Raw genomic sequence first — 12,945 nt, forward strand, 5'->3', positions numbered from 1 at the left:
GCCCTGAGGTGGGTATATGTTAGGAAGGATTGCTCCAGGATACAAAGTAGAGGGGATCGTTGTCCTCTGAGGACCCCGGGACGGGCGGGTGTGGTGTGGTATGTGAATTCTTGAGTCCTAAAGGTATAGGGGTTGATGACGTTATCACTGCGGCCACTTCCGCATTCTGTCCCTTCCCGGACTACACTTCCCATCACCCCCCGCGCTTCCCTTCCCGTGGCGCCCCGGGAGCGCCCCCCCTTTTCCCATCGTGCTCTGCGCGGCGGCGGTAGCGGAGCCATGTTCCTGCAGTGCTACAGCGATGAGCGCGGGGAGCGCGTTTACACACTGAAGGTACCGGAGGGAGGGGAGACCGGGGAGGCTCTGGGTGTCCGGGCATGGCTCGGCCTCACCCTTTCCCTTCCCTCCCGCAGAAGGTGTCCCCGGCAGGGCAGCCTACCCGCTCGGCCCACCCAGCTCGGTTCTCCCCCGACGACAAGTTCTCCCGGCACCGCCTGGCGTTGAAGCGGCGGTTCGGAGTGCTGCCCACCCAGCGGGCGCGGCCGCTCCTTTAGCGGAAGGGCCGGCCCCGGCGATCGCAGAATAAACCCCATGAGACACATTCGGCTCCGCGTCTTCAGCGGGAGGAACGGGAGGGGGGGGTGCCCATAGGACACGCCCCCAGCACCCTACCCCTCCGTCAGCGCTCAGACCCAACCCCGGCACCGCCTCTCATTGGTCACGCCCCCCGCCCACCCCACTTGGCCACGCCCCTGCGGCGGCGCCCCTGCGGCAGCGAGGGGGGCGTGGCGTCGGCACGTCACGCGGCGGTGGCGGTGGGCGCGCGCCCCCCCCCCCTCCATTTCCCCCCCCCCTTCACCCGTCAGGTAACGATCGTTCCCGCCTTCAAACGTCGGGGAAGGGGCGGGAGGATGGACCCAAACCGGGGGGTTTTGGACCCAAGGGGGGGCGGGGGGGGGAGAAATGGGTGGTATCGGTCCCAAAAGGCGGGGGGGGCGGGGATGTGCCCCGAAAAGGGGCGGTTTGTCCCCAAAAGCGGGCGGTGTAAGAGGGGAGCGGGGTGGGGAGCTCGAAAACCGGGGGGGTTTGCCCCAGGATCGTGGATTACACACACACACACTGAGGCAGGTGGTTTCCTCGGGGGGGGGGGGGGGCGGGATTGCAGTTTTTCCCCAACTGTCCCCATTTCAGCCCAAAACAGCGGCTGGAGGCACTGATTTTTCCCCAGAGCAGCAGTTTTTCCCTCAAGGCATCACTTTCTCCCCTCCAGGTGGCAGTTTCCCCCCCCAGTACATTTTTCCCCTTACAGCATCATTTTCCCCCAAAATCCATCAATATTTCCTCTCAGATCATCGGTTTTCCCCACAAACCATGAGGGTTTTCCCCTCAAAGCAGAATTTTTTCCCTTAGAAGTGTAATTTTTCCCCCCAAAGCAGCAGGTTTTCTCTCAAGGCATCACTTTTTCCCCTCAGTGTCAGTTTTTCCCTCAATGCCAGTTTTTCCCCCCAGAGTGTCCCATTCCGCACCAGAGCTGCAGTTTCTGCCTCAAAGTGCCTGTTTTTCTCCCAAAACGACCTTTTTTTCTTCAGGATTGCCTTTTTGCACAGCAAGGGGAGTGTGTTCCCTGGAATGTGATTCCCTCCCCCCTCTCCCCCCTGACTGGTGGGTCCTGCCCCAAAACGTCTCTTTTCCCCTCAAAAATTCCACTTTTCCCCTCATAGTGACAGACTGCTCCTTGCTTTTTTTTTCCCCTCAAAATAACTTCTGTTTTACCATAACTGTTCTCTCCCCACCAAGTTTTCTCCTAAGATGTGGTTTTGGCAGCTTTTTTTTGAGTAGGGCCTTTGGTTTGGTTTTTTCCCCACAACATTTATTTTATCCCCCAAAATGCCAGAATAGCTGTTTTCTCCCCAGAATGGCTATTTTCCCACCAAAATGCCCTTTTTGCTGGAAAACAAGTCCATGTTTGTCCCCAAACTGACCATTTTGCCTCAGAAATAGCTGTTCAATCCTCAAATACAGCTTCTTTACCTCTAAAATGCCCTTTTTTGTAGAAAAATATCCATGTTTACCTTTAAAACGGTTGTTTTTCTATCAGGAACAGCTATTTTTTTTCCCAATATTACAATTTTCCCCTAAAAAATTCTGGTTTTCGGGGGGGTGGGAAATCCATGTTTCCCCTCAGAAACATCTGTTCCCCTAAAATTTCCGTTTAAGGGAGGGGAGAAATCTATGTTTCCCCTTAAAGTGGCTGTTTTCCCTCAGAAATAGCTATTTTTTCCCCAAATAGCTGGTTTTCCCTAAAAAATACCCTTTTTTTGGTGCAACAAAGGCCACCTTTCTCCCTAAACTGGCTGCTTTTGCTCAGAAGTAGCTCTATTTTGCCAAAAGACGGCCGTTCTTATTAAAAGAGGACTAAAGCAGGCGGTCCCCCCCCCCCCGAAATTGCTGTTTTCTCTTCAGATACTGTCATTTTTTTCTGTAAAAATTCAGATTTTTGAGGTGAAAATGTCCCTATTCGTCCCCAAATTGGACGTTTCCCCTCAGAAATAGCTTTATTTTGCCAAAATAGGGACTATTTTCCTCTAAAAGTGCCGGTTTATTGCAGTTAAGGCCCTTGTTTCTCCCACTCCCCCCCATCCCCACTCTACCCCCCCGCAGCAGCCATGTCGGGGGCGGGGCCTCGCCGAGGGGCCGGGGCCGAGCCGTCGGAGAGCAGCCCGGAGCCGCCCTCCCCGTCCAGCTCCCGCCCGCCCCGCTCCGACTCCAGCCCCAGCCCCAGCCCCAGCGAGCCGACCACGCCCCCTCCCGCGGGACACGCCCCCTCCCGCCAGCGGGGTGGGGCTTCCTCCCGCCACGCCCCCTCGGAGGCGGGGCTCCCATGTGACAGGCACCTTGCGCTCTTCGAGGTGAGGGAGGCCGCTGCCTGTTTCTTAGTTGGGGGGGGGGGGTGTGTTAACAAGGGTCTCCTCATGAACACCCGTGTTTCCCCCCTCCCCACAGGAGGAGCTGGCCACCCGCCCCCGTGTCCCTGCCATGCTGCGCCGCATCGCCCAATACAGCGCCCTCAGCCCGGACAGTGACACGCCGGTGAGGCACCGTGGGGTGATGATGGGGTGTCAGGGTGCACCCCTGTGCATCCCACAGTGACCGTGTGTGTATGTCCCCTCCTCGTGCAGCGGCGGGTGCTGGGGACACTGTTGGGGGTGGCGGTGCCGGCGCTGCAGACGCTGCTGGGGCTGGTGCTGGTGCTGCGGCTGCCCTGGGTGGTCGGCACTGGAGGGGTGCTGCAGGCCTGCTCCATCGGCCTCCTCCTCAGTACCTGCGTGAGTGGGGTGAGGGAGTCACAGGGAGGGGGTCAGGGGACATGTTTGGGGTCAGAAGGTCATACATGGGGTCCTGGCTGGGGTCAGGGGTCCTGGAGCAGGGTTACAGCTGGGTCATGGCCAGTTTGGGGGTCATGTCAGTTTGCATGTGGGGTCAAGGGTCACGTCTGGGGCTGCATGTGGGGTCAGGGGTCATGCCTGGGGCTGTGTGTGGGGTCAGGGAACATGTCCTGGGGTATGTGTGGCTTGGGGGTCATGTCTGGGGCTGCAAGTGGGGTCAGGGGTCATGTCCTGGAGTGATGGGGGATGTCCCAGACTCACCCATGGGGCGGGGGTCAAAGGTCATAGGTAATGGGGGGTCAGAGGTCACAACCCACCCTCCCCAGGCTGTGCTGACCGCCGTGTCGTTGAGCGCCATCGCCACCAACGGCCTTGACCCCGGTGAGTGTGGAGGGGGGGGAACACAAGTGAGGGTGTGAAGTATGGGAGGGGAGACACCCCTCCCAGCCCCGCCCCCCCTGACATCAGGGGTGGGCGTGGCAGGGGGCTGTTCCCTGGGGCTGCTGTCGGGGGCGCTGGGCCCCGAGGCGGGAGGGGCCGTGGGGCTCTGTGCCTTCCTCAGCGCCGCCTTCACCGCTGCCGCCGCCGCCCTGGGCACCGCCGAGATCCTGCTGGTGCGTGGCACGGCCCCTTTAAGGGGGAGGAACCGGGGAGGGGGCGGGGCCCTCAGCCGCGGAGGTTTGGGGAGGGCCTGATGGGGGCGGGGCCTGACGCGAGGGGGCGGAGCTTCCTCGGGCAGGGCAACGGCATTGGTGTGTGGGCGTGGCCGCATTGAAAGGGCGTGGTCTGGTGGGCCGGGGCCATCCTTAAGGAGGTGGAGCCTGGGGAAAGGGGCGGGGCTTCCGCATCCCAGTTAACGGGAGGGGCTTGGGGGCGTGGCCTGTAACGGGGCGGGGACACACGATTAAAGGGGCCGGGGCTTCACCAATCCGGTTATTGGCGTGTGGCCATTTTGAAGGGGGTGGGGGCTTATTAAAAGGGGGCGGGGATTCCCCATGTGGGCGCGGCCTCAGTTGGTCGGTGTGCCCGGTGGGCTTGTCCTTTTCCTCCCCACAGGCGTACGTGGTGCCGGGGGCCGCCGTCCTACCGGGCCGCGGCCGCAGTCGGCGCTTGAACAATGGGCGTGGATACGGGGCGGTGCTGCTGGCACTGCTGGGGCTGGGGGCTGCTGCCGGCCCGGCCACCACCGCCACCACCGCTGCTGCCACGCTGGGTCCTGCCGGGCTGGTGCTGGTGCTGCTGGGGCTGCAGGCAGGGGCCCTGCGCGCTGCCATCATGGGGGGCCCCCTGCACCCGTGAGTCTTCCCCCCAAAAGCCCCTTTTTATCCCCCAAACACCGTGCTGCACCCCACTAACCGGAATCTTGCGCCCCACCTAAGGCTCTGCTTGCCTGCCCAGCCTGGTGGCTGCCTCCAGCCCTGCCCCACAGCTCTGCCCCACAGCATGGGCAACAATGGTACCCAAGGAGCCACACGGGTGGCATTCCCGGGGCCCAGCACCCATCTGCTGGCACGTGAGTCCATATGGGGCAGATGTGGGGTGTGGGGACACCCCAAGGATGAATGGGGATGGGGGTGGGAGGGACCCAGGCATGTCCCGTTCCACAGAGAACCTGTGGCCCCATCCCCCCGAGGTGCGGGGGAGAGCAGCAGAGGGGGAGGAGGAGGAGGAGGGGGATGATGATGACTCCTCGTTTGGGGTGCTGCTGGGGCTCAGCCTGCCCATCACCTCGGGTGAGTGTGGGGACCCCGGTCACTGGGGGGAGCACAGCATTGTGGCAGAACAAGGGTTTTGGGAGGGACTCAAGACTCCAGGGAGGACCCAGGAGTTTTGGAGGGACACAGTTATTTGGGGGGGACTCTGGTGTTGGGAGTGATAAGGGGGAGATAGAATTCCAGGAGGGACCTAGAGGTTTGGAAGGGACAGAGTTATTTGGGGTGCACCCTGGTGTTCTGTGGGAACCAGGGAGGGGGACCCAGGGGTTTGGGGGGGCACGGTTATTTGAGGGGGACCTTGGTGTCTGGAGGGTGACCCACATATCTGGGGGGGACCTAGGTCTTGGGGGGACCCTGGTATTTGGGGCAGAGTCCAGAATTCCGGGTGGGACCTTGTTTTCTGGGGGGACACAGGTATTGTAGGGGGGGTTCCAGGCCTCCAGGTTCCCAGGGGGGCCTGTGGGGGACACCCCATGGAATAAAGGGGAGGGTCACAGCGGTGTTTGGGTTGCAGGAGTGCTGTGGGGCTGCAGCCGCTGTGGGGAGCTGCGTGACATCGCCGGCTCCATCCCAGCTGGGAGCCTGGGGGCTGCCCTGGCCACCACCTTGGGCTGCATCCGCCCCATTTGGGAGGGACCCCAACATCTGGAGGGGGGGACACCTGGGGAGAGTGGGGTGATGGTGGGGTGCCCCGGGGATGGGGTTGGGGGGGGGGGGCTGGTTTTTGGGGGGCCATTTCCTTGACAGCCCAGACCTGAGCGCGGCGCTGCTGCTGGGGGCCTCCGTCGAGGGGCAGCTGCTGCGGGACAAGTGAGTGGGGGGAAGCCAATGTCCCTGGGAGGGTCCCTGATGGTGTCGTTGGGGGATCCCTGTTGTCCCTGGGGGGATCTCCAGTGTCCCCAAAGGGTCCCCACTGTCCCTAGTGATGTCCCCTGGGGGGTTCCTGTGGTCTCCAACATCCCAGTGGGGTCCCTGGGGATGTCTCTGGTGCTCCAGTGGTGTCTGGGACGGGGTCCTTGAAGGAGTTCCCAGTGTTCCCAGGGTGCCCACAATGTCCAAGTGGTGTCCCTGGGTGTTATCCATAATGTCCCACTATTGTTGCCCAGGTTTGGCGCATCGCTGCGGGGGACACCAGTGGCTGGGGTGGCCTCGTGGCCATCACCGTGGGTGCCACTGACTGGGGCCTTGCTGTCGGCGGTGGGGGCCGGGCTGCAGGCGCTGCTGGGGGGCAGCCGGTTGCTGCGGGGCCTGGCCCGTACCCGCGCCCTCCCACTGCCACATGTGAGTACGCTGTGTCACCGTGTCACCATGTCACCGTGTTGTCACTGTCTCACTGCCACGGCTCTGTCCCCACAGGCGCTGGGTCGTGGATGGCTCTGGCCACTGGCAGCAACAGTGACCGTGGCTGAACTCGGTGTCCTCTTGGGTTCCCTCGACCTCTTGTCACCCGTCCTCTCCGTGTGTGTTGATAGACCTCCCCATCACTACCCCATGACATCATGATGACATCACACGGCGTCACCATCACCCTCTTCTCATTCATTAACAGCTTCTGGCTCACGTCCTACCTGGGGTTGAACCTGGCCTGTGCCCTTCAAGGGTTGTTGCCCACCCCAGGATGGAGCCCCCGCTGTCGCCTCTACCACTGGTGAGCCCCCCCCACCAATCCCCCTCTTGCACCCCACAGCCACTCGTGGGGCAGCCCCAACGCCACGGAGATGGTCACCCCACAGGGCAGCGTCGATGGCAGGCGCGGGGCTGTGCCTTGCACTGATGCTTGTTGCCTGCTGGTACTGTGGGCTGCTCGCCCTCGGCATCGGTGCCACTGCCTACAAGTACCTGGAGTACCGGGGGTAAGTGGGGTACCTGTGGGGGGTCCCATGTGGGTTGTGGGGTCACCCATCTCCTCTCTATCACCCTCTGACAGGGCACAGAGCGAGTGGGGCGAGGGGCTGCGGGGTCTGTCACTCAGCGCCGCACGATTTGCCCTCCTGCGCTTGGAGGATGGGCGGCCACCTGCCGCAAGCTGGAGGTGAGCACTGTGGGGTGATGTGTGGGGCAGTTGTGGGTCCTGTGGGCCATAGAATCATAGAATGGAATCAGAGAATCAACCAGGTTGGAAAAGACCTTTAAGATCATCAAGTCCAACCATTCCCCAGCACTGCCAAGGCCACCACTAACCCATGTCACTCATCTACTCTACTACTAACCCATCTACTCATCTAGAGGCCTCATCTACACGGTGTGTGAACACTTCAGGGACAGTGACTCCAGCACTGCCCTGGGCAGCCTGTTCCAGTGCCTGAGCACCCTTTTGGGAAGGAATTGTTCCTCATCTCCATCTAAACCTCCCCTGGTGCAGCTTTGAGGCCATTTCCTCTTGTCCCATCCCTTGTTCCTTGGGAGCAGAGACCAGGCCCCTCCTGGCTCCATCCTCCTGTCAGGCAGTTGCAGAGAGCGAGAAGGTCCCCCCTGAGCCTTCTCTTCTCCAGACTAAACCCCCCCCAGGTCCCTCAGCCGTTCCTCATCACGCTTGTGCTCCAGGCCCTGCACCAGCTCTGTTGCCCTTTTCTGGTCCTGCTCCAGCACCTCAATGTCTCTCTTGCAGTGAGAGGCCCAGAACTGACACAGGATTCAAGGTGCAGCCTCACCAGTGCCCACCATAGGGGGACAATCACTGCCCGGGCCCTGCTGGGGCACTGGTGCTGATACTGGCCAGGATGCCCTTGGCCTTCTTGGCTGCCTGGGCACAAGCTGCTCATGTTCAGCTCCGTCAATCATCACCACCAGGTCCTTTTCCATGAGCAGCTTTACAGCCACTCTGCCCCAATCCTGGAGCATTGCATGGGGTGGTTGTGGCCCAAGTGCAGGACCCAGCACTTTACCTTGTTGAACCTCATCCCATTGGCCACAGCCCATGGATCCAGCCTGTCCAGATCCCTCTGCAGAGCTTCCCACCCTCCAGCAGATCAACACTCCCACCCGACTTGGTGTCATCTGCAAACTTACTGGGGGTGCCCTCAATCATAGAATCATGATCATGGAATGGTTTGGGTTGAAGGGACCTTAAGATCATCCAGTTCCAACCCCCTGCCACATGCAGGGACACCTTCCACTAGAGCAGGTTGCTCCAAGCCCCTGTGTCCAACCTGGCCTTGAACACTGCCAGGGATGGGGCAGCCACAGCTTCTCTGGGCACCCTGTGCCAGCGCCTCAGCGCCCTCACAGGGAAGAACTTCTGCCTCATCTCCAACCTGAACTTCCCCTGTTTCAGTTTGAACCCATCATCCCTTGTTCTGTCGCTACAGTCCTTGATAAAGGTCCCTCTCCAGCATCCTTGTAGCCCCCTTCAGACACAGGAAGCTGCTCTGAGATCTCCACGCAGCTTCTCCAGGCTGAACAGCCCCAATGTTCTCAGCCTGTCTCCATATAGGAGCTGCTCCAGCCCCTGACCATCCTCGTGGCCTCCTCTGGACTTGCTCCAACAGCTCCATGTCCCCTCATCTAGATCATCAATGAAGTTATTAACGCTGGCCTTAACACCGAGCCCTGAGGGACAGCACTAGTAATGGGGACTGGGACGGATGGGTGCTGCTCATCCATCTGTCTGCCCGTGTGCCCGCAGGCCACAGCTGCTGGTGCTGCTGAAGTTGGATGAGGAGCTGCGGGCGACGCAGCCGCAGGTGCTGGCACTGGCGGCGCAGCTCCAGGCCGGGAAGGGGCTCACAGTTGTCGGCACCGTCATCCCCGGGGAGCTGCCTTGTGATCAGCCCCGTGCCCGTGCTGCTGAGCAGGTGGGGACCACGCTGGTTGTGGGGCTAGGGGGGACCCTATAGGGGTGGGTCCCTGTGGGTTGGGTCCCTATGGGCGTGGGTCTCTACAGGTTGGAACCATATGGGAGTGAGTCCCTATGGGGGTGGGTCCCTCTAGATCTGGGTCCATAATAAGGTGGGTGTATCCCTATGGGAGTGGAGCCCTATAGATATGGGTCCCTCTGGTGGTGGCTTGGCGGCCCTTTTGGGCTTGTCCTATAGATCTGAGTCCCTGTGGATCCCTATAGGGTTGAGTCCCTATAGATTTGGGTCTGTATAGATCTGGGGCCCTCTAGGGTTGGGTCCCTACAGGGTTGGGTCCCTATAGAGCTGGGTCCCTATGGGGTTGGGTCCCTATAGATCTGGTTCCCTATGGGGATGGGTCCCTCTGGGGTTGGGTCCCTATAGTTCTGGCTTGCTATGGGTACCCCCCCCGCTGACCCCTTCTCCCGCCATGGCAGGCGCTGCGGGAGGGGCTGGCAGGGGCCGGGGCCCGCGGCTTTGTGCAGGTGCTGGTGTCACCGGGGCGGGGGCCAGGGCTGGCAGCGCTGGTGCAGGGCTGCGGCCTGGGGGCATTGCGCCCCAACGCAGTGCTCATGGGTTGGCCCCACGGCTGGCGCCGGCGCCACGACCCTGCTGCCGCACGGAGATTCGTCGGTAAGGAGGGGGATGAAGGGTGACGTGGGGGACGGAGGGGTCTGTGCCCCCCAGCTTCCCACTTTGATCTTTCCCCCCCATCTCCAGAGCTGCTGCGGGTGGCAGGGGCCGGGGCCCGGGCGCTGCTGGTGGCCAAGGGGCCACTGGGGACCGGGGCACCAGGGGGCACCTTGGACATCTGGTGGGTGGTGGGCGATGGGCGTCTGCTCACCCTCCTGCCCCTCCTGCTGCGGCAGCACCCGGTATGTGGGGCTGGGAGGGGGATATGGTGTGCTCAGGGGTTTATGGGGCACTGTGGGGGCTGCTCACCCTCCTCTCCCTCCTGCTGCGGCAGCACCCGGTATGGGGGGCTGGGGGGGGCCTATGGGGTGCTGTGGTGCTTAACAGGGGGCTTATGGGGTACTGGGGGCGGGTCTGTGGGGTTGGTACTGGGGAGAACTATGGAGTGGGTGCTGGGGAGGGCTATGGGGTGCTGGGGGTGCTGAGGGTCAGGTAGATGTTCCTGGGAGCAATGAGTACTGTAGGGCAGGTTCTATGGGGCGCTGTGGGGCGGGTGCAGTGGGTGCTGTGGGCCAGTCACTGTGCTTCACCCCACTGAGGGTTGGGAGTGCACAGGCCTGGCGCGGGTGCTGCGTGCGGCTGTTCACGGTGGCGCTGCTGGAGGACAACAGTGTGCGGCTGCGGCGGCTGCTGGAGGCCGTGGCCCGGCGCCGGGGGCTGCCCGCACAGACCCACGTTGTGGAGCTGGTGAGAGCCTGACAGTGCCACAGTGTCACCTCATCAACACTGTGGTGTCACCCCAAAACCACCTCGGTTTCATCCCAGTGCCACCTTAGTGTCACCCCAACACCACGGTGTCACCCCCATGTGATGGTCTCACCCTCCAACCACTGCTCCTCTCTGCGGCAGCATGACAGCGACGTCTCTGCCTACACATATGAGCGGACACTGATGATGGAGCAGCGCTCGCAGATGCTGCGCCAGATGCGGCAGGCACAGGTGACCTCATCCGTGATGTCACATGATGTCACACCCATCGCACGACCATGCGAGTGGTGGTGTCCGTGATGTCAAAGGGACACCCCACCCCATCGCAGGCCCCCAGCACAGCCGGGGAGGAAGAGGAGGAGGAGGAAGAAGGAGGACTGCCCCGGCGAGGACCCAGCCCGTGAGTGGCACTGGGGGGACTGGGAGGGTGCTCAGGGCCATACTGGGTTGCAGTTGGTGGGGTTGTGGGCCATACTGGGACAGCATCAGTCCATACTGGTTTGAGGCCACAGGGCACTCTGAGAGTCACAGGGAGTGTCTGGGCCCTAACAGGAGGCGCTGGAGGGGGGCAGGGATGAGGGGCTGGGGGCTGTGCTGGGAGGTGGGTGGGTTCCTGGTGCTAACTGGTTGTACTGGTTCATGCTGGTCAGGGGGAACGTGCGGCGCATGCATGCGGCCGAGCGGCTGAACGAGGTGCTGGGGCAGCACTCGGGGGGGGCCCGTCTGGTGCTGCTGGACCTGCCCCCCCCACCCCCCCGCGGGCCCCGGCCCCTCGACAACTGTATCCTGGAGGAAGGGAGGGGGGAAGTGGGGGGGAAATAGGGAGAATGGGACAGAAACGGGGGGGCAGTGGGGAAAACGGGGGGGGGGGAGGATAGGAAAATAGGAGAAATGGGGAAGATGAGGAATGTGGGGAAGAAGCAGTGAGTGGGGCAGCCCTGGGACAGAGGGGTCAGTGGGGCAGCTGTGGGGCAGCCATGGGGCAGAAGGGTCAGTGCGGCAGCCATGGGGCAGAGGGGTCAGTGGGGCAGCCATGGGGCAGAGGGGTCAGTGAGGCAGCCATGGGGCAGCCATGGAGCTCTGGGGCAGGTCCTTGACATGGGGCAGACCTAGAGTTCCTGGAGGTGCTGACAGAGGGGCTGGGGCCAGTGCTGCTGGTGCGGGGGGGAGACAGCGAAAGCCCTGGGCCCTGAGCACGCCAGTACAGACCAGTGCTCCCAGTACGCACCCCAGCGCTCCCAGTATGATTCCAGCCTGAGCCACAGTTCTTCAAGCATGATCCCAGTATGGTCCCTGCACTTCCCGGTATGGACCCAGCAGCCAGCCAAGTCAGATCTCATTATAGACCAGTACTCCAGTATGGACACCAGTGCTCCCAGTATGGACTCTAAGGCTCCCAGTAAAATGACAGCCTGAGCTAAAGTAGGATCCCAGTATGGACCCCAGTGGTCCCAGTAGAGCACCAGAGCTCCCAGTACAATGCCAGCCTCAGCTATAATTGAAGTGGGATCCCAGTATGGTCCATAGTGCTCCCAGTAGAATGCCTGCCTGAACTGCTGATCTCCAAGTCAGATCCCAGTATGGATCCCATTGCTCCAGTCAAGCACCAGTGCTCCCAATATGGACCACAGCACTCCCAATATGATGCCAGCTTGAGGTGCAGTTAAAGTTGGAACCTGGTATGGACCCCAAGGCTCCCAGTTGAGCACCACTGCTCCCAGTCCAGATCCAGGCCATTGCCAGCCCCGTTGATGCTATTTGATGATTTGACATTGGACGCTCCATTCCCAGTTCTATCAATCAGCCACTGGTCCCAGTTCACTCCTGTCCCACAGCCTCACCGGGACATCGCTCCCATTGGGAAGGGACCAGACACATCCAGCACCGGCACCGGTGAGTGCTCCTGGTCCTGCTCCCAGCATTCCCCATCATCCCACATGGCCCATCCCAGCGTTCAAACAGGGCTGCGGTTTAACGTCAGCGCTGTATCTCGAGGTGATGCATTGACAAAGGCACTGCTGCCCCCACCCAGCACCCACCTGCTCATTAACGCGTTAATTAACGTCTCTGTTCCTGCACCCCCCCATTCCCTGCAGCCGCGTGGGGCCTCTGCTCCCACCCCCGCCGCCAGGGGGCGCCACGCCCTCCGGAGGCACGCGGGAGATGGGGGGGAAGGGGGTGTCCCATGAGCCGCTGGGGCCCTGACCCTCCCCCTCACCCCTCCTCCAGGCCCCCAAGCGCCCCGAGGGTGACAGCGGCGGCCCCGGCGCAGGGGGGACCCTCACGTCAGAGCCATCGACTGCTCAGGCGAGTGCCCCAAGGCGGGGGGCGCCCCATGGCCGTCGCGCAACCACCGCCCCGTTCTGTAGGCGAGCACAACGAGTGGGACGACTGAGGCAACCCCCCCCCCCGCCGCTCCAAGCTGGACCCTTCGAAGGGCTGCGCTCCCCGCATCCACTGCTCCACACACGCAATAAAGGCCGCGCTAATTATCGCTTGTGCCGCTTAATGAGCGCTTTAATGAGCCTCGGGCCACCCCGGCGCGGGGGTGAGAACGGGGGCGCGCGAGAGGGTTGCCGGGACTTATGCAAATGAGGCGGCGTCTCA

At 62.0% G+C, this 12,945-nt stretch overlaps 2 protein-coding genes across 5 annotated transcripts; both read left to right on the forward strand.

Annotated features, from left to right (window-relative positions):
• Positions 1 to 231: 231 nt before the first annotated feature.
• NOP10 (NOP10 ribonucleoprotein) lies at positions 232 to 601 on the forward strand. Its single transcript, XM_030501826.1, has 2 exons — positions 232 to 333; positions 414 to 601. Exons 1-2 carry the CDS (start codon positions 280 to 282, stop codon positions 552 to 554), a joined length of 195 nt encoding a protein of 64 aa, XP_030357686.1. The 5' UTR covers positions 232 to 279; the 3' UTR covers positions 555 to 601.
• Positions 602 to 702: 101 nt separating this feature from the next.
• On the forward strand, positions 703 to 12,836 carry LOC115614531 (solute carrier family 12 member 6-like). Of its 4 annotated transcripts, none has more exons than XM_030501526.1 (25): positions 703 to 866; positions 2,662 to 2,909; positions 3,004 to 3,090; positions 3,180 to 3,335; positions 3,713 to 3,767; positions 3,870 to 4,000; positions 4,443 to 4,681; positions 4,766 to 4,899; positions 4,994 to 5,119; positions 5,616 to 5,714; positions 5,854 to 5,911; positions 6,208 to 6,382; positions 6,458 to 6,561; positions 6,651 to 6,749; positions 6,835 to 6,954; positions 7,029 to 7,133; positions 8,727 to 8,895; positions 9,375 to 9,570; positions 9,658 to 9,812; positions 10,186 to 10,317; positions 10,480 to 10,569; positions 10,668 to 10,738; positions 10,989 to 11,119; positions 11,446 to 12,231; positions 12,568 to 12,836. In XM_030501526.1, exons 2-24 carry the CDS (start codon positions 2,667 to 2,669, stop codon positions 11,529 to 11,531), a joined length of 2,961 nt encoding a protein of 986 aa, XP_030357386.1. In that variant the 5' UTR covers positions 703 to 866; positions 2,662 to 2,666; the 3' UTR covers positions 11,532 to 12,231; positions 12,568 to 12,836. The 4 variants fall into 4 exon arrangements, with proteins under 4 accessions (XP_030357386.1, XP_030357391.1, XP_030357396.1 ...); XM_030501531.1 differs by having other exon boundaries at positions 3,180 to 3,326; XM_030501536.1 differs by lacking the exon at positions 3,180 to 3,335.
• Positions 12,837 to 12,945: the final 109 nt, after the last annotated feature.

This window comes from Strigops habroptila, chromosome 1 (genome assembly GCF_004027225.2).
Source record: "Strigops habroptila isolate Jane chromosome 1, bStrHab1.2.pri, whole genome shotgun sequence".
Classification (NCBI taxonomy): Eukaryota; Metazoa; Chordata; class Aves; order Psittaciformes; family Psittacidae; genus Strigops; species Strigops habroptila.